General features: G+C 41.1%; 1 protein-coding gene across 2 annotated transcripts in view; it reads left to right on the plus strand.

The window, feature by feature from the left end:
- Positions 1 to 20,152, plus strand: part of RASGRP1 (RAS guanyl releasing protein 1) — a 79,524-nt gene extending 59,372 nt beyond the window's left edge. For both annotated transcript variants that reach the window (XM_027066909.2, XM_053224187.1), the window contains exons 9-17: positions 711 to 986; positions 2,312 to 2,392; positions 3,654 to 3,758; positions 4,474 to 4,583; positions 5,366 to 5,510; positions 6,473 to 6,509; positions 7,267 to 7,419; positions 8,582 to 8,967; positions 17,613 to 20,152. In XM_027066909.2, coding sequence (XP_026922710.1) covers positions 711 to 986; positions 2,312 to 2,392; positions 3,654 to 3,758; positions 4,474 to 4,583; positions 5,366 to 5,510; positions 6,473 to 6,509; positions 7,267 to 7,419; positions 8,582 to 8,967; positions 17,613 to 17,747 — 1,428 coding nt within the window. In that variant the 3' untranslated portion in view covers positions 17,748 to 20,152. The remainder of the gene's footprint in view (positions 1 to 710; positions 987 to 2,311; positions 2,393 to 3,653; positions 3,759 to 4,473; positions 4,584 to 5,365; positions 5,511 to 6,472; positions 6,510 to 7,266; positions 7,420 to 8,581; positions 8,968 to 17,612) is intronic.
- The last annotated feature ends 665 nt before the right edge of the window (positions 20,153 to 20,817 follow it).

Here is a 20,817-nt window from a genome sequence, read left to right on the forward strand (position 1 = left end):
TCCCTTTTTATGCTGTACAGACCTGCCCTTTCCTGGGCCGGAAGCCCTAATGAAGAGCTCCCTGGGGCCTCGGCCTCACCTTGTCACATGCCTTCTGCTGGAAATTGGTCTATTGGTTCAGTCTCTGGTTCAGGATTTCAGTCTGTGAGTGGAACATCACCTGCTTCCTTGACGTAGGCCTGTTCTGAGAACCGCTGAGAGAAGGCCCACAGAGGGCAGCGTAAGTCAGACAAACGCTCAATAGACCACTGAAGCTCCCAGCTGTTCCCCATGCCTGCGACGGTCAGCACTTCCGACATCACATTCCACACGTGTCTCTGGAAGCATTCAGAGGATACTAGGGAGGGGAACTGCATGGTGTGGGGACAGAGGTCAGGGGGACACTTACTCTCTGCTGTATATTCTTGGACCGTTTTCATTTTTATCTCAGGTTTTTATTTTTATGTTTAAATTTCAGTATAAAAATAAGACCTCACTTAAAATTTCCCAGTAGATAGTACAATCAAGTAAAGCATACTTTGTGTGTGTAAATACACTCTGACATTTGAAATCAGCTAGACTTTTTTAAATCTGGGAGTCACAGTCTGTAGCTTTTAGCGATGGGGGATAGGGTGAAATAGTGGGAGAGGCTGAGAGGAAAAAAGGTGGCCTCTGCGGACAGTACACCCTGCCTGGTGGGCACCTGTGAATGGGTCTCTTCTGTTTTGTAGGTTCTGGGGGAGATGACCGAGCTCCTGTCCTCCTGTAGAAACTATGACAACTACCGGCGAGCCTACGGGGAGTGCACCCAATTCAAGATTCCCATCCTGGGGGTGCACCTCAAGGACCTCATCTCCCTGTACGAGGCCATGCCCGATTACCTGGAGGATGGGAAGGTGAACGTCCACAAGCTGCTGGCTCTTTATAATCATATCAACGAACTGGTCCAGCTGCAAGAGGTGGCCCCACCCCTGGAAGCCAACAAGGACTTGGTGCACCTGCTGACGGTGAGGCTCACACGGGAGGCAATTACTGAGGGCTGTCCGTATGCCACACACCACTCTCTGCGCCTTACCAAGTATTAGCTCAGTTCATTTTCATGAAACACAATGGAGTAGGTACTACCATCATCTCCATTGTTTGGACATGGATACTGAGGCATAAGGATATGACGTGTCAGAGGACCACACGTGAGTAAGCAGCAGAACCTGGGTTCACACCCAGGTGGTAGGACTCCAGAGGTTATGCTCCTGAGCAGTATGCCCTCCAGAATCCTAGAATTGTTTCTTGCCCCCAGCTACAAAAGCAATCCTCAACTTTGTGGGAGGAAGGAAGCTGATAACAAATTAGGATACAAAACTTCGTAAGAGTTAGGGATAGTGTATTCTCAGTTACAAAAGGGTAAGGCAGTGAGTAAAAAAAGCAAACAAAATGGAGGCATTCGAGTCAAGAATAGGTGAACACATGTGGTGGTGCAGGAGCCTACCTGCATGGTCAGATAAACTCCCTTCCAGAAGCATGATTCTGTAGCTCACCACTGTGTGACTGTGGGCATGTAACTCTAAATCTCTTTCCTCCTCTGTAAATCAGAGATTACTCTCTGGGATAACTTATAACTTCTCAGTTCTAAAATTATACAACTTTTTATCTGTATTTTTGTAGAATGGAGTAACTGTTACAGCCTCTTCCTCCCTCACATCATGATTCTGATAGAGCCCCAGGATTCACAGCCAGCTGGGGTCCAATGTTAGCCCTTTTGCTAACTGGCCAGATGACTGTGGCAGGTCTTGGCCTTAGACATTGTCTGTTAAAAAGATGTACCAAATCTTAACTTTCTTGGATCACAAATCATGTGATGAAAACCATGAACCTCCCAGAAAAAAGACACGAGTTCTGGACCTCTTAAAGCCATCCGTAGACTCTAGGTTACAAACAAGATTAGTTATATGAAATTAACTCTTAGTATCATTTTATAATACCTGTTGTCATTTAAACTGGGTTGTTGTAGAGAACAAGTGAGGTGTGGACCATCTGACCACATAGGGCCTTCTGCCTAAGCTCTAGATACAGGCTTAGATATTAAATCAGATTTTAAAAGAGGACATCTTGAAACTTCTCCAAAATTTAAAACATTTTAATAAGAAGGAGCTAATGTTTGCCTTATTGCAGTACCAAGTGTTACGCCCTCTAAGCTTTGTGAATCTTAAAAACAAAGAGCCTAGAAGAGTAAATAAACAACAGGAGAGGAGGAGGTACCAAGAAAGAAACCCATCAACCCTGGGAAAGGCAAACAACATCCTAGCAGTTAACCCTGTTCTGTTTTGGTCTGCAGTTGTCCTTAGATCTCTACTACACTGAAGATGAAATCTATGAGCTGTCCTATGCCCGGGAACCGAGGAACCACAAAGCCCCAGTGAGTTGTTCATATTTTTATGCTAAGATTGCTGCATGTAACAGGTGCTTTACAAGTTGCTCGAGCTCATCATCTTAAGAAACAAATCTTTATGTGATAAGTACTGTGTTTCCACTCTGCCCAACCTTGTGCTAGGCACAGAGAAAACTTCACCATATGTACAAGTAATTCTTGGCCAGAAAGAGCCTGCAGTCTACTTGAAGGGATGAGACTAATACAGGAACTGTAAATATATGCCCTAAGCACATCCAAATGACAGGTGCAGTCAGTCAGTGGTTTACTGAGGAGGGAGATGGTGTTGCGGGCCATAGTGACATCTCCTTCCTATTATAAAGTATCCTCACATCATTCGTTTCTCTTCTCTGATTTTCTGATGATAAGTGTATACTACTTAGTAAAGCCATAGAGATCATCCTGTATTCATCTGGGTCAGAAAGGACAGTCTCCTGGGTCTTTTGACCTCTTGTGCTGACAAGTCCTCACAACAGTGCAGTCCTGGTGCTGCAAGGAAGGATCTACACAGGTTGTCTCGCCCCACCTCCCATACAGGCAGGTGAAAATTTCAGTTTTCCTTGTGAAGGACCAGAATTCCCCTGCAGTCTCCAGGGAAGCTGCCCAGTCCCCAGATAGTACTCAGGGGAGAGAGTTATCCACACATAAGAAATTCAATTTGTCTGTTCAGGTGGCTACATGATACTGTCTCTACAACCAAAAGATCAAGTTCTAGCTCCTACTCTAATGAAAGCTGTTCACTGAAAATACTTAGCAGGTTCCACTTTCAGGGTGTTAGAGGCATTTCTATGGAAAGGGTACCTTCCTCCATTTGGGTCAAGTCTCAAATATTTAGGAATGGATTCCATCTCCCCTTGTCCAGGCCTCAGGCTTTCTTCCTTGTGTTATCCTGCCTTTTAGCTGTTTTTCTCCTCATCCACATCTTTATTAACCAGTAAGTAGAGAACAGAGAGGAAATTTAAATGATCCAGTCTTTTGCTGACAGTTTGACAGAAAGTCTAATGGGTAAGTTTAAATTATCTGTAGATGGGAGATAATATACGTGAGAAGCATTTTGTCAGCTATGAAGCACAACAGTTATTAGCCAGGATTAGAGCTCAAGATTTCAGTTCCACCGGCTCTCAGTTCCTGGCCCTGGCACATAGTTGAGGGCTGTCCATAGATGCAGGCATCAGGTAGTGGGAAAGGAAGTTGCTGCTGGTTGTAGTGCTTTATAGTCACAGGGATTTCTCGGAATATTTCATTTCAGCCACTAACACCTTCAAAGCCCCCAGTAGTAGTGGACTGGGCTTCTGGAGTATCTCCCAAACCTGACCCAAAGACCATAAGCAAACACGTCCAGAGGATGGTGGATGTAAGTACAGCTGTGCTCCAGCAGACAGAAGCAAGGCACATACAAACTGGCATAGTTCTGTATGCGGCCTGGGGGACACGGTGGCAGACGCGCAAAGGTGGGAAACCTGACACTTGTTCCTAGCGCACACCTCATATTGTGCCTGCAGGACAGTTCATAGGTTACGTTTTGCCAACACGCTTTGACCTCCTGTTGCGGGGGGGTGTGTCTCCTCTTAGAGACCAAGCAGGAGAGCATAGCAGTGGATTTGGGGGCAGAGAGGTGGTAGAAGGGTTTTAGTAGAAATAAGGATAATAAGGAGAATCTAATACTGCAAATTTGGCCCTCCTGATTTTCTTCACGGTTAACTGCTGAGGAGAGTGTGTATCTATATTCATCCTTATGGACCAATCCAGCATAACAGAAAAGTGAGAGCCAGTACGTGTCAAAATAATTAGTAGAGGACTACAGGGCAGGGAGCACTTGCAGCTGGGCTGTTCACAGAAGCAGTGGAAGGGGGGCAGAGCAGAGGGGACACCCCTGTGCAGTGAGCTAGGAGCACGCAGGCACCGGGCAGATGGCACGATTGGTACACTAATGGACCTGAGGGAACCGTGTCCTCTCATTCAGGCTGAGGAGAGGCTTTTATCAGATGCTCAACCCTTTGTCATTTGGCTAAAGGGAGAAACGATCGGTTTTGCTTTGGTAATCACCAGAGAAACTCCTTTTTTCACAGTCGGTCTTCAAGAACTATGATCATGACCAGGATGGATACATTTCTCAGGAAGAGTTTGAGAAGATTGCCGCCAGTTTCCCCTTTTCCTTCTGTGTGATGGACAAAGACAGGTGAGGGTCTGTGTATGGAATATGAGGCTCTTGGTGCTAAGGGAGCAATCATCACATGAATGCCTGTCTGGTTTTGGTTCAGATCACAACAGACAATAAAAAACACATCTGTGTTAAATGTCTCAGAACTGAAAATTTCATAAACCTGCCAGTTTAGTCAACAAGAAATAAGAAAAACTTTAGTCTTCCTTCTGGCTACAGATTATGAGAAACAACTATTTATTAATACCTTGCCTATTTTTCTGAAGTTGATAGAAGCTCTCTTGGTTTTCTGTGTGAAATCAAAGGTATGGCACGTGGGTTCCAGTTATATGTCACGTACTGTCTAAAGGCAAACCGCAGCATAAGGTATTTCTCTCCCTATACGCAGTTTCCATTTCTATTTTCAAGTCTTAAAATTTGCTAGGAAAACCTGCTTTGGCCAGATAACACCTCTGTAGAAGTGGATACTACCACGTCACCTCTTTATTACATGCTGTCCATGTGTCGCTATTTAAGAGGGCTCATGGAAGTAATCCTCAGTCCTATGTGCTGTACTGCCACGCAAGGATAGAAACAAAAGTGAGGGGTGCCTGGCTGGCTCAGTCGGTGGAGCATGTGCAGCTCCTGACCTTGAGGTAGTGAGTTCGCGCTCCACGTGTGGTATAGACATTGTTCAAATAAATCAACTTAAAAAAAAAAAAAAAAACAAAAAGCAAAACAAAAAAGGTGAGTTTCTAAGGCTAGAAGCCAGTCTCTCTACCTCAGACCCTACTCACACCTGGTCTGTCGCTCGCTGGCAGGGAAGGCCTCATCAGCAGAGAGGAGATAACGGCCTACTTCATGAGAGCCAGCTCCATCTACTCCAAGCTGGGCCTGGGCTTTCCTCACAACTTCCAAGAGACCACCTACCTGAAACCTACTTTCTGTGACAACTGTGCTGGATTTGTAAGTTGTTCCTAGAGTGCTTCAGGTCGAACTTGAAGAGGGGTATGAGACAGTATGAATGAGCTTTAGGCCAGGCACAGACCTCATAACCCTTATCAACTATGCCAGCTTAGAGCCTAAGCTCTAATAACCTTGTTCTCAAAATGGTTTGATGCATGGTTAACTTGAATTGAATGTTACCATTTCTTCCGGATATTGTTTTTACCTCTGGTGCATGAGGCTTGGGACAAATGGTAAGGAAATGTTATATTTGGGACATACTTTTTAAGTAATTATATTCAGATGCTATTTCCAATGTTAGAAAAAAAAAATAGGCATCCCTGCTCTTCCCCCTTCAAAAGGAATTGCTGTTAAGAAGCCATGTAGCTCTGCCCCTCCTCTGTCCCAGCCCTGTCCAACCTAATCCCTGACCACAGAATTCTGTATACTTGTTCTATAGTTTGGAGTTCTGAGAAACCTGTTTATTCTTTGATTCATCTACTTCAAGCCTCAAGAAGGCCTAGACCATAGAGGTGCCTGGGTAGCTCAGGCTGTTAAGCGTTCGACTTCGGCTCAGGTCATGATCTCACAGTTTGTGAGTTTGAGCCCCTCATAGGGCTCGGTGCTGACAGCTCAGAGCCTGCTTCGGATTCTATGTTTCCCTCTCTCTCTGCTCTTCCCCCACTCATGCTCAGTCTCTCTTTCCTTCAGAAATAAACATTAAAAAAAAATGAAAAAAAAGAAGGCCTAGGCCATAAGTCCACACTACTGAGCTTCTTGAGAGCATGAGACTGTGATCACAAAATCTTCGTGTTTGCAGTTTAAGGTCAGGAGGCTTAAGACAGGACATAAACAAGGCTTTCCTTCCTTGAGGAAGAGAGCACAATGAGGGAAAATAAAGAATGGGTATCAATGTCTCGCCTAATACCAGATTGATGAAGGATGTATAGTGTGCTCTAACTGTCTCCTATCTTGTCTCATAGCTCTGGGGAGTGATCAAACAAGGATACCGATGTAAAGGTAAGGCTCAGTTTTGTGGATTGTCTTGCTTTTTCTGGTCTTTGACGCTCTCCTAATAAAGCATTTTTTTATCGATAGTAGTTGTCCATTGAATCCACAACTTCTCAGTGCAGCTTACAGCCTCATCCCCAAACTGGCTTCCCTAGAGCACCCACTGAGAGTGACTGCCACCACAGAGAAGAGGAATGCCTGGGTGACCGGTTATAAAGCTTCCCCTTGCAAGGTCCTCTCTCTGTATGGGTTGTTCTGGAAACAGAGATCACTGGTAGGAGAGGCTTTCATATGGCCATGAAAAGGTGGGTCCCTAAGGAAAGGCACTTTGGGAATGGAAGTGATTACCAAAGGGCCTTGCCAGTTTTCCTTTTATCAGTAGGTACCTCAGGGCCTAATTGTCCTTCCTTATGACTAGAAAAATTCAGGAGTGGACAGGAGACTTTTACTGCAAGGAAGAAAGAGTAAGACCTAAGAGCTGGGAGCCTTTAGGGGGTCTCCTTAAGGTAGGCAGTATATGCAGGATGACTAGGACATGACTTGTCTCCAAGACAGTGGATGCTGCTTGAGACTCATGATAAGGGCTACAGCAAGATGGTAAGATCCAGAGTTGACCAAATACGACTACTAGGTTCATTAGGAATAGCAGGTGTCCTAGCTCCAGACTAGGACAGGCATGTGTGACAAGACAGCCCTGCATGAGTGTGGTTTTGAGACTCTGGAAAAGAAAGCCAAAGCCTTGCTGACTAGGCTGTCTTGTCCACAGACTGCGGGATGAACTGCCACAAACAATGCAAAGATCTGGTTGTGTTTGAGTGCAAGAAGCGAGCCAAGAACCCAGCAGCAATAACTGAGAACAGTACCCCTGGAGGGCCAACATCCAGCCTTTGCTCACTGGGAGCCAAAGACCTGCTCCATGGTAAGGAAACACTGAGAACATTCCTCTTGGAAAGTGAAGTGGGAAGGGTAAAGTTTTCGGGGAGGAAAGATGACCTTTGTCCTTCCCATTCTTAATAGAAACCACCACAGACACCATTGTGGAAGACACATTTTCAGAGTTAAACATCATCTTTAGGGACCACAATTCTGTCACATAAAATACAAATTTTGATGGGAGAAAGGTGGCAGAGAGCAGCATGAAGGTCTGGGGCCTGTTAAAGAAAAGTTAAAAGATGGAGATACAAAATATCATCATCCAAAATGCTCCTCCAAAAAATACAGGGTTGTTACAGTAATTTATTCTCATACTTCTGTTACAGTTTTGAACTTTATTTGGGTAAAAATTTAGTGCTAAATTATGTCCTCTGGGGGAAAGTTAAACTAGGATCCTTATAAGGTTTCTAGTATTAGAAATTTTTTTGTTGTCCAGAAGCCACATTGGATTTGTACACTACCCAGGCTGGGTCCTGGGCAAGGGTGTTGGGTGGAAGAAGAAAACCAGAATGATTCGTCTCTCCTTTCCAACCAGTATCAAACAAAGCTAGAACTTCCCTATGCTATTCCCACTATACAAATGGGTCCCAAAGAAAACTCCTACCTGCTCCTATAATAGGACCAAACCTTGAATGCTGAGAGCTCCCAAATCCCAGGGTCCACAGAAAATATTTATGGACTGGGACCCCTGGGTGGCTGTCGGTTAAGCATCGGACTCTTTATTTCAGCTCAGGTCATGAACTCATGGTTGGTGAGTTCGAGCCCCACATCACCTGGGCTATAAGAGTGGATCCTCCTCAGGATTGTCTCTCCTCTCTGCCCCTTCCCCCTCATTCACATATGCTCTGAAATAAAAAGAATTTTTTTTTTTTTGAAATGTTTACTTAATATTCATAGACCGTTTCTCTTGCACTGAGGCAGGGACTTGAGCTTACCTGCAGAAACAAATCTTTTGGGCAGCCTTTGTGCAAATAGAAAAATGCCTGTTTCTCTGGGTAGATGCAGCCTGGCACCAGTGGCTCTGGTAGCCTTTATCCCCTAAAGAGGGTGCCTGCAAATGAGTCCACTTTGGGCCTAGAATAAGAAAGTTGTCAGTTGAGTCTGTTTTTCTGACTAGAGTACCAACATGCCACGTTATCTTCCTACAGCACCTGAGGAGGGACCTTTCACATTCCCTAACGGGGAGGCTGTGGAACACAGTGAGGAAAGTAAAGATCGGACCATCATGCTCATGGGAGTGTCCTCACAGAAGATTTCTGTTCGTTTGAAGAGGACTGTCGCCCACAAGGCCACCCAGACGGAATCCCCGCCTTGGCTTGGCAGTGAGCGTCCCTGTGGTCCCTTTGTGCTCTCTTCCCCAAGGAAGACAGCCCAGGATACTCTGTATGTGCTTCCTAGTCCCACATCTCCTTGCCCCAGCCCAGTCTTGGTCAGAAAGCGGGCTTTTGTCAAGTGGGAGAATAAAGAATCCCTCATAAAATCAAAGGAGGATCTCCGTCATCTCAGACTGCCAACCTACCAAGAGCTGGAACAGGTACCTTCCTTTTCTTTTCTTTCAGACGCCGAGAGAAGTGGGGCTAACCCAGGGAAGAGCGCTGAAGACGCTGACCAGGTTGATTACTCGTAGGATAGAGCCACAAAAGAACAGAAAGGATTCTGGCTTTCTTTCAAACCAGTGGAGGCCCTGGCTCACATTACATGAGTAGAACAAGACCGACAGAGCTCCCTGTATGCCAGAAAGGTACCATTTTAAAGTGTTGGTGCCAGGCCCAAAGTGTGTTCACAACAGCCTCCTTGAGAAAAACCAGTTTCTACTGGTCAGCTCTACTGTGCTGACACCACACCCTTTTTCTAGATGAAATTAAATCCTCCTCCCCTAGAGGTCTTTGTTAACCTACTCATCAGGATGTTTTGGGACTTTTACGGTTGCCTAAGCATCTCCCCAAAAAAGCATGTAAGCCTTACTCTTAATATAAATGAGCAAGGAAATACATCTTGTACATCTTGTAAATACATTAGACAGTATCTGGCAGATACACAGCTGTATATAACGTATTATATAATGTATAAACTGGTAATTGTTATAGTACCAGGAGCTTCCTTTTTTTGGTTAGGCTTAGGAGGTCCTAATTATAAGATGCCCCACAGAGAAAAGGGCATAGTGCAAGAAGAGGATAAGGACAACAGGCAGTTGTTCAAACAAAAAGAAGATGTTAGTAATTGGCTGACAGGATTGAGTATTTGGAGTCCAGGGGTCATGTTGAGGGCTGGCTCAGGTTCCTAGCCGTGACGGGTAACTAGGGATGCTTAGATCTAACATTATCACTCACTTTATTAAAGGTTTTCTTTTTTCCAAAACATCCAGGTTGGCCATGTGTTTTTGGAGGCCTATCAGTACAAACCCAAAATCAACATCCAGTAGCTAGAATTCCTTAAATAATTCTATGTAGTGAAATTGCCCAAAAGGGCCTCAGAATTCCCTACCTTGTCCTCAGTGTTGTTCCTTCCCTGTCAAAGACTCCTAGAAAATGAAGTACAGAAACATTTGAAGAAACAAGTTAGATAACATATGTGAAACTCTTGGTGCTTTGAACAAAGAACGTAATGTTAAGAGGAACAGATGAAAAAATACCAGGTTTTCTAGATGAAAGGTATTCTCTTGCTCAGAATGTTTTAAGACATGCTTTAACTTACACAAACCCCTTTCTCTTTAGGGGTAGAAACTGCCAAAAGCAGCTTACAAGAACTCTGGTCTTGGGGACAAAGACTTGTGATTCTAGTCCCAGACATTTCTTAAACTAGCTGTTAAACTGCGCCTTACTTGCTCTTGTGTAAAATACAAGGCCAAGAATCCATGCTCTCTACGACTTGCTGCAGATTGTGAATAATTACTGTTATCGTCTGACACATGACCTAGCACATCGCTAGCTAATTTTTGTTGAGAAACAACTCATTGTATGCAAATCACCCAGAAATTGCCCACATTTGTGGGGAGGGAGTCATCAATCTGATATAACAACACTGGATTCCAAGTCCGAAGACAAGAGACGTCATCATGGCAGCGGGAGTTGTACCTTTTCACTCGCCCCTTTATTTACAACAAACTGGTTATTCATAACCAAACAAAAAGTGACTGCGTTATGTACCCAGGAGACTTTTTTAAATAGGTGGACAGGACCTCAGGGGGGGCTTTGGATCCAAGGGAACTGGTGACCCTGCGTGCCCGTCTTGCCATGATCAGGTGAGAGCACTACTGGAGAGTGCAAACCAGGGTGGACATGCAAGGAAGATAGAGAAGTGGAGGTCCTGCCAGCCAGGGGGGCGTGTGGAGGCGTCCTCCCTCACAGAGGACAGGGAAAGCATGAGTGGTGACTGACCAACCACCTGGCTGCACAGGCTGCATTTGGAGGGACCCCTTTCTCTCCAACAGCGCTCAGATTTCTAAACAGGGACCTCCAGGACTAGGGGGAAAGAGGCAGACGAGAATAACAACAGGCACTGAAGGAACGCATTCCCCGCTGCCTCCCTTGGGGTTTCAGCAGGTTTGCCCACGGACCTCCAGGAGCACCCCCACTGGAGGATCCCCTCTCGTGCCACGGGCACCCCTCCAGCACTGTGTACACCAGCTTTTTTAGCACACACTCCCAACTACACCACCAAAGTCAGCTCAGGTAAAAAGAAACCCAAAACTTGAGCTACAGCATGTGGCCACCTTAGGAAAAACAGAAAGGATTTAACTGCCTGTCTGTTGAACTGTAACAAAATCAACAAGAAAAGTGTGTGCTACTTCACATGTGATGGCAGAGGCACGTTTCATCGAATACTCTGAGAAATCACAGTATATTCCAGCAACCAAACTCAAAGGCGTGGAATATTGGGATCTTAACTGATCAAGAATTCAGAATAGTTGTTATGAAGAGATTCAACTCAGAAAGCTAATTCAATAAACCAAAGAATAAAACTAATGAACAGTAGGAGTTAATTAGCACAAAGACTGAAATTTTTTTAAAAACACCAGAGATTCCAGAGCTAAAGAATTCAATGAGATACAGAATGCAGTAGACTCAAAAGCTTAGGAAATCAGATCAAGAGCTAACAACTTAGAGGATAGGAATTTAGAAATGATTCAGAAGAGGCAAGAGAACTAAAAAGTGAAGAAACCCTGCAAAAGCCATCAGATATGAGAAAACTGTAACAGGGCTACCAGAAGGAAAAGGGAGAGAGAGCATATTTAGAGAAATAATAGCTGAGAATTTCTTCAACATGGAGAAGAAATTGGAGAACACAAGTCCCAGAAGCTAATGGACCACTCAATGTACAAAGACCTTATTCAGGACGTTATAAGCAACTGTCAGAAGTCAGTGATAAAGAATCTTAGAGACTGGAGAAAAAGGAGAAACCTACAAAGGAACCCCCATTAGCTGTCAGGTTTCTCAGCAGACACTCGAAGGCCATGAGAGAGTGGAATGACAAAGTAGTAAAAGATAAAAATTGCCCATCAAGAATACCTTTCAGTCAACTCACCTTTCAGGTACAAAGGTAAAATGCTTTCTCAGACAAAATGTGAAGGAACTCACCACCATGAGACCTGCCTTGCAAGAAATGCTGAAAGTAGTTCTCCAAACTGAATTGAAAAGATGCTAATTAGTGACATAAAAGCAAATGAAAGTACGTAAAATTCCACCAGTGATGAGAAATAAACAGAAAACTGTGACTATATTAGAATGGTGTATTCAACCTCTTAGAGTATAAAGGCCTCAGGAAAGGAGCATTAAAGATAACTATAGCTACTATAATTTCTCAATGAGTTCACAGTAAAAAAAGATAAGTTGTGACATAAATATAAAAAGGAAGAAATAAAAAAGTAGAACCTTTATAGGTAAACAAAGGCAATAAAAAGGACCAAGGGGCACCTGGGTCAGTTGGTTAAGTGTCTGACTTCGGCTCAGGTCACAATCTCGTGGTTCGTGAGTTCAAGTCCCGAGTCAGGCTCTGTGCTAACAGCTCAGAGCCTGAAGCCTGCTTTCAATTCTATGTCGCCCTCTCTGCTTGCATGCTGTCTCTCTCTCAAAAAGAAACACATATTGGGGTGCCTGGGTGGCTCAGTCGGTTAAGTGTCCGACCTCACCTCAGGTCACAATCTCACGCCTTTTGGGTTCAAGCCCCGCGTTGGACTCTGTGCTCACAGCTCAGAGCCTGGAGCCTGCTTCCAGTTCTGTGTCTCCCTCTCTTTGCCCCTCCCGCACTCACACTCTCTCAAAGTTAAAAAAAATTTTTTAAGATAAAAAGGACCATTTTATTTATCATTTATACATAAGTCACATGGTAACCACAGAGCAAAAAAAGACCACCACAAAACATTAAAAAAAAAAAGACTGCAAATCACCATGGAAAAATCACTTTACAAAGGTAAATAGAGAGGAAGAGAAAATGGAGATATAAAACAACCAGAAGGCAAATAAGATGGTACTGGTAAGTCCTTACCTAAGAATAATCACTCTAAAATATAAATAGATTGGTTTCACCAATCAGAAGTCACAGAGTGGCTCGATGGTTAAAAAATAAGACCCAATTCTATGCTGCCTAAGGAAACTCATTTCAGCTCCAAACAGCTGAAAGTAAAGGAATGGAAGAGGATATTCCATGCAAACAGAAACCAAAACAAAGCGGGAATAGCCACACTTTTATCAAAGAAAATAGACTTCAAGTCAAAAATCATAACAAAGGTCGTCATATAATGATAAAAGGATATGATACAACACAACAGTAATATGTACACACCCAATATTGGAACGCTAAAATACTAACAGATCTAAAGGGAGAAGTAGACAAAAATAGTGATAACATGGAGTTTCAATACCCCAATGTCAATGATAAACAGGTCATCCAGACAGAAAATTAACAAGGAAACGTTGGAATTGAACCAAATTCTTAAACAAATGGACTTAACATACAGAACATCTAACAGCAGAATACAGATTCTTCTCAAGTGCACAAAGAACATTTTCTAGGACACAGTATTATGATAGGCACAAAACAAATCTCAGCAAATTTAAGGAGACTGAAATCAGACCATTTTTTTCTGACCACATGGTCTGAAACTAGAAATCAACCAGAGGAAAGCTGGAAAATCTATAAATATTTAGAAACCAGACAACACATTTCTGAACAAATGAGTCAAGAAACCAAAAGGAAGTTTAAAAATTATGGAATGCAGCAAAAGCAACTCTGAGAGAGCTTTTATAGTTAAATGCATATATGAAGAAATTATTTCTCAAATACACAACCTAAAAGAATTAGAAAAAGAACAAACTAAATAAGCCCAAAATTAGCAGGAAGAAGAGTCCAGAAAAATAGAAAGGATCAACTAAACTAAAACCTGGTTCTTGAAAAAGATAAAATTGACAAATCCTTAGCCAAACTAAGGAGAAAAAAGAAGTCTCAAAATTAGAAATGCAAAAAGAGGAGCACCTGGGTGGCTCAGTCGGTTAAGCGTCCGACTCTTGATATCAGCTCAGGTTTTGAGATCGAGCCCAGTGCTGGGGCTCTCTTAAGATTCTCTCTCTCTCTCCCTCCCTGTGTGCTCTCTCTCTCAAAACAAACATACATACATACATTTCAAAAAATGTGAAAGGAGACACTGCAACTGTTACTACACAAATCGGACCATAAGAGACCATTATGAAAATTATAAGCCAACAAATTAGATAACCTAGAAATAAATTTCTAGAAACACACAACCTACCAAGACTGAATCAGGAAGAAATAAAAATCTAAACAGACCAATAAAGGGCAAAGAAATTATATCAGTAATCAAAACCTAGCCAACAGAGAAAGCCCCAAGATCAGACAGCTTCACTGGCAAATTCTACCAAATGTTCATCTCACAATCTTCCCAAAAAATGAGGAAGAAATGCTTCCAAACGTATTCTAAGAGAACAGCATTACCCGATACCAGAGCCAGATTAGGACACCACAAGAAAACTATAGACCAGTATTGCTGATAAATACAGATGTAAACATCCTCAACAAAATATTACCAAACTAAATCCAAGAACATACAAAAAGGATTATACACCATGACCAAACTAGGATTTATCCACTGAATGCAAGTAGATAACATAGGCAAATCAATAAATGTATCACATTAGCAAAATGAAAGATAAAAATCACATGATCATCTCAGTAGAGGCAGAAAAGGCATTTGACAAAATACAGCAAACATCCTTTCATCATAAAACAAAACAAAGCACCAAACTGGGTATAGAAGGGCCTCAACATAAGGGCCCAAACATACCTCAACATAAGGGCCCAAAACGATAAACCCACAGCTAACATTACACTGAATGGGGAAAAAAGTTAAAGCTTTTCCACTAAGATCAGAAACAAGACACAAGGATGCCTACTCTCACCACTCTTATTCAACATATCACTGGAAATCTTAGAGCAGCTAGGCAAGACAAAAAAAAATAGCATCCAAATCAGGGAAGAAGTAAAATTGTCAATATTTGCACATGAGTCTGTACATATAAAATCGCCAAAATAACCAAACTACTGTTTGAACTAATCAACAATTTTGGTATAGCTGCAGGCTACAAAGTCAACATAAAGAAATCAGCTGCATTTCTACACACTAAGGATGAAACATCTGAAAAAGAAAACTGTCCTATTCACAGTAACACCAGAAGCAATGAAATATTTAGGAATAAATTTAACCAAGGAAGTGAAAATTCTGTACAATGAAAACAAGACTCTGCTGAAAGAAACTGAAGACACAAACAAATGGAAAGATATCCCCATGTTCATGATCCGAAGAATTGTTAAAATGTCTACACTACACAAAGCCATCTACAGATTCAATGAAATCCCTATTAAAATACTAATGGCATTCTTCACAGAAATGGAAAAAAAAAATCCTAAAATTTGTATGGAACCGCAAAAGAATAAAGGCAGAGGTATCATACTTCCTGATTTCAAACTATACTCAATGCTACAGCAATAAAATCAGTATGGTACTGACACAAAAACAGACACATAGACCAGTGGAACAGAGAGCCCAGAATTAAACCTTGCTTATACAGTGAGCTAATATTTGATAAGGGCGCCAAGAGCACCCAAGGGGGAAAAGGATAATCTCTTCAACAAATAGCGTTGGGAAAACTGGACAAGTACATGCAAGAGCAATGAAATTAGACCCCTATCTTAACACCACTCACAAAAATTAACTCAAAATGTATAAAAGACTTAAACATAAGACCTGATAACTATAAAACTCCTAAAAGAAAACATATGGAAGAAGCTCCTCAACACTGGTCTTGGCAATGACTTTTTTTTGGATGTAACACCAAAAGCAAATCAACAAATGAGACTACATCAAACTTAAAAGGTCTTGCAAAGCCAATGAATTAACCAAATAAAAAGGCAACATACAGAATAGGAGAAAATTTTCGCAAACCATAAACTGGATAAAGGGCTGCTATCCAAATTATATAAAGGATACCTACAACTCAGTAACAACAACACAGTCTGATTAAAAAATGAGAAGAACTAGGGGCACCTGGGTGGTTCAGTTGGTTAAGCGTCTGACTTCAGCTCAGGTCACGATCTCACGGTTTGTGGGTGCAAGCCCCGCGTCAGACTCTGTGCTGACAGCTAGAGCCTGGAGCCTGCTTTGGATTCTGTCTCTCTCTCTCTCTGCTCCTCTCTTGTTCACTCTCTCTCTCTCTCAAAAATAAACATTAAAAAAAAATTTTTTTTTTAATGAGAAGAACTAAAGACACACTCTTCTACAGAATACATACAAATGGCCAACAGGTGCATAAAAAGATGCTCACTATCACTCATCATCAAGGAAATGCAAAATCAAAACACATTGAGATACCAACTAACACCTGTTAGAATGTCTAGCATCAGGAAAACTAGAGAGCAAGTGCTTGCAAGGATGTGCTGAAAAGGGAGGAACCCTCATGCACTGCTGGTGAGAATGTAAATTACTACAGTCGCTATGGAACACAGTGTGAAGGTTCCTCAAATATTAAAAACAGAACCATCATATGATCCAGCAACTCTGCTTCTGGGTATTTATCTGAAGAACACAGAAACACTAACTCAAAAAGATATCTGCACCCCACGTCCACTGCAGCATTATTTAACAATAACCAAGATATGGAAAAACAACCTAAGTGTCCATACCTCATCAATGAAGGGACAACACACACACACACAGAGTATTAGCCATAAGAAAGGAATGTGCAACATGGACATTGAGCACATTATACTAAGTGAGGTAAGTCAGAGCAAGACAAGTTCTGTATGACATCACTTGTATATAGAATTCTAAAAAGCCGAACTTATAAAAACAGAAAAAAATGGTGGTTATCAGGGGAAAAAGGGTGGAGAGTACAGATGTTGTTTAAGGGTACAAACTTACGAGTGGTAAATAAGCCCAAAAAATGTAATGCATAGTATAATGAATGTAGACAATACTGTACTATAATGAAGCCTGCTGACACCAGATCTTAAATTATTCCAATTATTAAAAAAGGAAAACTACTAACATGAAAGGTGCTGATTATTGCTACAATGGCAGTGTTAAAATTTAACTATCAAATTTACATGTTGTACATCTTAAATTTATACAATGTCATATGTCACATATATTTCAATTAAAAAAAAAAGTGGAAATTAACTACCACAGAGAATTAGATACCTAAAGTCCCATTTAGGGGGTAGGATAAATTCTTTATCAAAAGAGTCCATTAGTTTTCTATGATTTGGGGGGGAAATTAGAAAACCATTATATGACATAGTTCACTTCATTTAAATCACTGTTTTCATACCTCAGACTTGACCACAGACTCTCCGTTTCTGCCAAGTTTAGGTTTCCCACTATATAACATCCAAAGGTTTTATTATCCACCTATCGTCTGGGAATGATGTATTCTGCTTGCTACCCATTCATATCTTTGATATGATAACAAAAACTAATTGCTGTTTGCACATGCTCATTTGATATTTAACTTGTTATGTTCTATTCAGAGCAAAATAACTGCCTCGAAAATAGTTTTTAATTCTCAGCCACAGTGAATAGAAAATGCCAATCAAGTGTAGTACTCCCAATATTGGAACTGATTTGCTATTCATTGCTGCTTTATTAACATACATCTCCTTTCCCTTTAGGAAATAAATACCCTGAAAGCAGATAATGACGCTCTAAAGATCCAACTGAAATATGCACAGAAGAAAATAGAAACTCTCCAACTTGCAAGAAGCAATCACGTCTTAGCTCAGATGGAGCAGGGTGACTGTTCTTAGCCAAGAATCTCAAGGAGCACAATGTGTAGATGAGTATATCAGAGATCTCACTTAACTAAAATAAATAACAAACACCTGGTGTACCTTAGATCAACCAGCTCTTTTAAAAGGTCACTTTAAAAGAGAAAAGCAAGTTACTTTTTTTTTTTCCTTTAACCTAGTAAGTGGAACTGTCTTCTCTTCCAGTCACTTGAATCAAAGGGGAGGAAAGCTGAAGAATGCAAAGTTTTTGCCATTCACACCACAAACATCTGCCACCCCCCACCCCGGGACTAATACCTACAGCTTGATAAAAACATGGCTGTAGTTTTCTGACAAGGTAGCTTCTCCTATGTGGCCTGCCTAGCTACTTCCTCCTTAGAACTAAAATCCCTGGAAAATGAATTTGCTTCCTTCTGTGGGTTTTCTGGGAGCTGAGGGATTTACCCTGTTCCATCCAAAGCTTGCTTACAGTGGAAAAATACATTCCACAAACAGCTTTACTTCCTCTATATTCCAGCATTCTTTTCGAATCTGGTTCCCACTTCACTACCTCAGATCTGATCAACTAGCCTTCTCCCACTCCTTCCTCACTAGGCTCATACTCACGTGAGAATATCTACCTACGAGTAAACATCTAGAGATGGAGCCACAGATCAGGGGGGAACATTATCCAATTACAGGTCAACTCATAGTTTTAGTCACACAGTCATAAGTAGCCAAACTAAACACCTAGAAACATGGCAAATACCACTTCAGACATGACTAGCCAGGTAGCTAAAATAAACATACTACAAACATGATGTCTGTCCTCACAGATGTACATTGGATAGAATTAGGAACTTCAGGCTTTTTGAAAAAGAGTCTGTTAAACTTTTCATGTGCCATCTTTTTTTTTTTTTTTTTTTTGGAAGTTAACTATTTTGAACAGAATTTGTGCTTATACGGTCTTAATACTATTTAGAAATAAGCTAATTGGATCAGAGGCTTCAATAACAGCCCAGAGTGTATATGTGTATATTATGTATATACAATATCAAGCATGCATGTGGCTTGGAATTTTGTCTCCTCCTTCATAAAATGTGGAATTAAACAACTTTTAGTCATTTACACAAATCCACAAATTTAAAGTTGTTTGTTACAAGATAAAGAAATAGCTCACCACATAAATTGTATTGTTGAGCAAAATCACAAGAATCCGATTAGCTTTCTAGTAATGAAGGTTAATGATAAATGGGCTTGTTTAGTTGGGCAACTGTTTATAAACTCCTTTATCAGATTCTTGATTTCTCTAAAAAGTTCAAATTATCATTCTTTTTGAGGGGAACTTACCTTCCATGTTGGAAAGCTTGGTACCAAACAGACTTGAAATTCATACAAGTTGACCAACAGCCAAGAACTTAATCTCAACAATTTAAAGTTCCAAACCTAAAGCCAACAACACCAAATCTTAATCAGAATACGAAGAACATATACAGTATAGCTTCCTTGGAGGATTCAGACTATTTAAGAAGTTTCCTTGATGAAAGACCAGTTCCCATTTGCATACCTCCTTGCTCTGAGCATTAGTGACAAAGCTAGTGAGTAGCTTTCAGTTAGTGTTTCAAAGAATTACTTTACACACAAATTTACCCTTTCCTAAATCCAAACTCAGAAATCCCCCCAGAAGGCTGCTTAAGTCCATCACCTGGTATCTAACTTAAGAAGCACTTTGCTACTTACCTTATATGGAACAAATTTATGGTAATCTTTAAAATTCATACTCTTCACTGTTCTTTTCCTCTGATAAAGACCAAAGGTGGTACAGCTCAATTTCTTTATATAGTTATCTAACACAAATTTTTTTTCATTCTCCTTATCCTCCAAAATACACACCCTAGGTTAGTTTCTGTGTAATCTGTAATCCTAGAACTCCAAAGGTCAGAACTCCGTTAATCAGTCAAATGTATATGGCTAGAGGTCTCAAACATTCCAGAATTTATCACTGAAATGGGTAAGAAGCAGTTTTATCACAAGTTTTTGCAGTCCAGCAAGGGCCAAAGAAGAACAGCATGTAAATTAGTATTATTTGCACTGAGTTACATGGGATTAGTGGAATATAGAAATAATCTGGAAAAAATTTTGGTCAAGCCTAGGATACAAATTTTTCTCTTGTACGGACTTGAAATAAGTGTGAGCATATATTTATCTGTCAAAATAAGGACAAATCTTGTTCTGTCAACAACAACATTACTTTTCATTTTCTTTGGTAATTGACTTGCCTTTTTACTGACCACTTGTGAATTTCTGTCTAAGGATGTACAATGTAAAAGAACTGCAAGGAAAAAACAAGTGTACAGATTGTAAAGGTTTTTTTTTTTAATATCTAATGTAAGTTTTCTTTATGTAATATTTATATGATAAAAGATATTAGGATCTCTACCACATAGCTGTCTTGTGTTTCTTCTAGTTCATGAATATATGGAAGCTTCTCTTGAATTTTTACTATAATCCACAGCTGACACCACTCGCTTATTAACCAAACTGAGTTTTCCTGGAAGGAAAAGCAAAGCAACTAATTATTCAGTAGAAGTCTTATCTAAATCGTTTCAGAACATGCAGAAGTAACAGTTCAAAAATATTCGACCTTTTCCCATCTTACTGCATCAGGACTCACAGTGGTCCCAAAATATTGCCTATGAATATTTCACAATGAAGGAGACAAATTTGAGCTTGCCATTTCTCTGTGGCTTTTGTCTTTAATCCCACAGTTCTAAGAAAACCAGCAAGTAAAGGAGAACTTTGAAGTTGTGTGTGAAACTGGTAGAGAGGGTGGTTCAGTCCAGGGTAGACCACCCACAGCAACTCGTTTGTGTTCATGATTACTTAGAGTGATTAAGAGATAGCCGTAGCTTTCCCTTAATCTTCAGCCAACTTTTGTTTAACCAGACCAATAAAGAGTGGGGGTAAATTCCAATCACTCAAATTCTGAGGAATGCATTCTGGTACATTTGGATGTGGGTGTATCTATCATTTTGGCAATTCGTAACACTTCAAGTCACATTGACAACCTGACTCTGAAGAAGAGATTAAACTGCCTCCTCTCTTTCCT

This window comes from Acinonyx jubatus, chromosome B3 (genome assembly GCF_027475565.1).
Source record: "Acinonyx jubatus isolate Ajub_Pintada_27869175 chromosome B3, VMU_Ajub_asm_v1.0, whole genome shotgun sequence".
NCBI classification, from domain to species: domain Eukaryota; kingdom Metazoa; phylum Chordata; class Mammalia; order Carnivora; family Felidae; genus Acinonyx; species Acinonyx jubatus.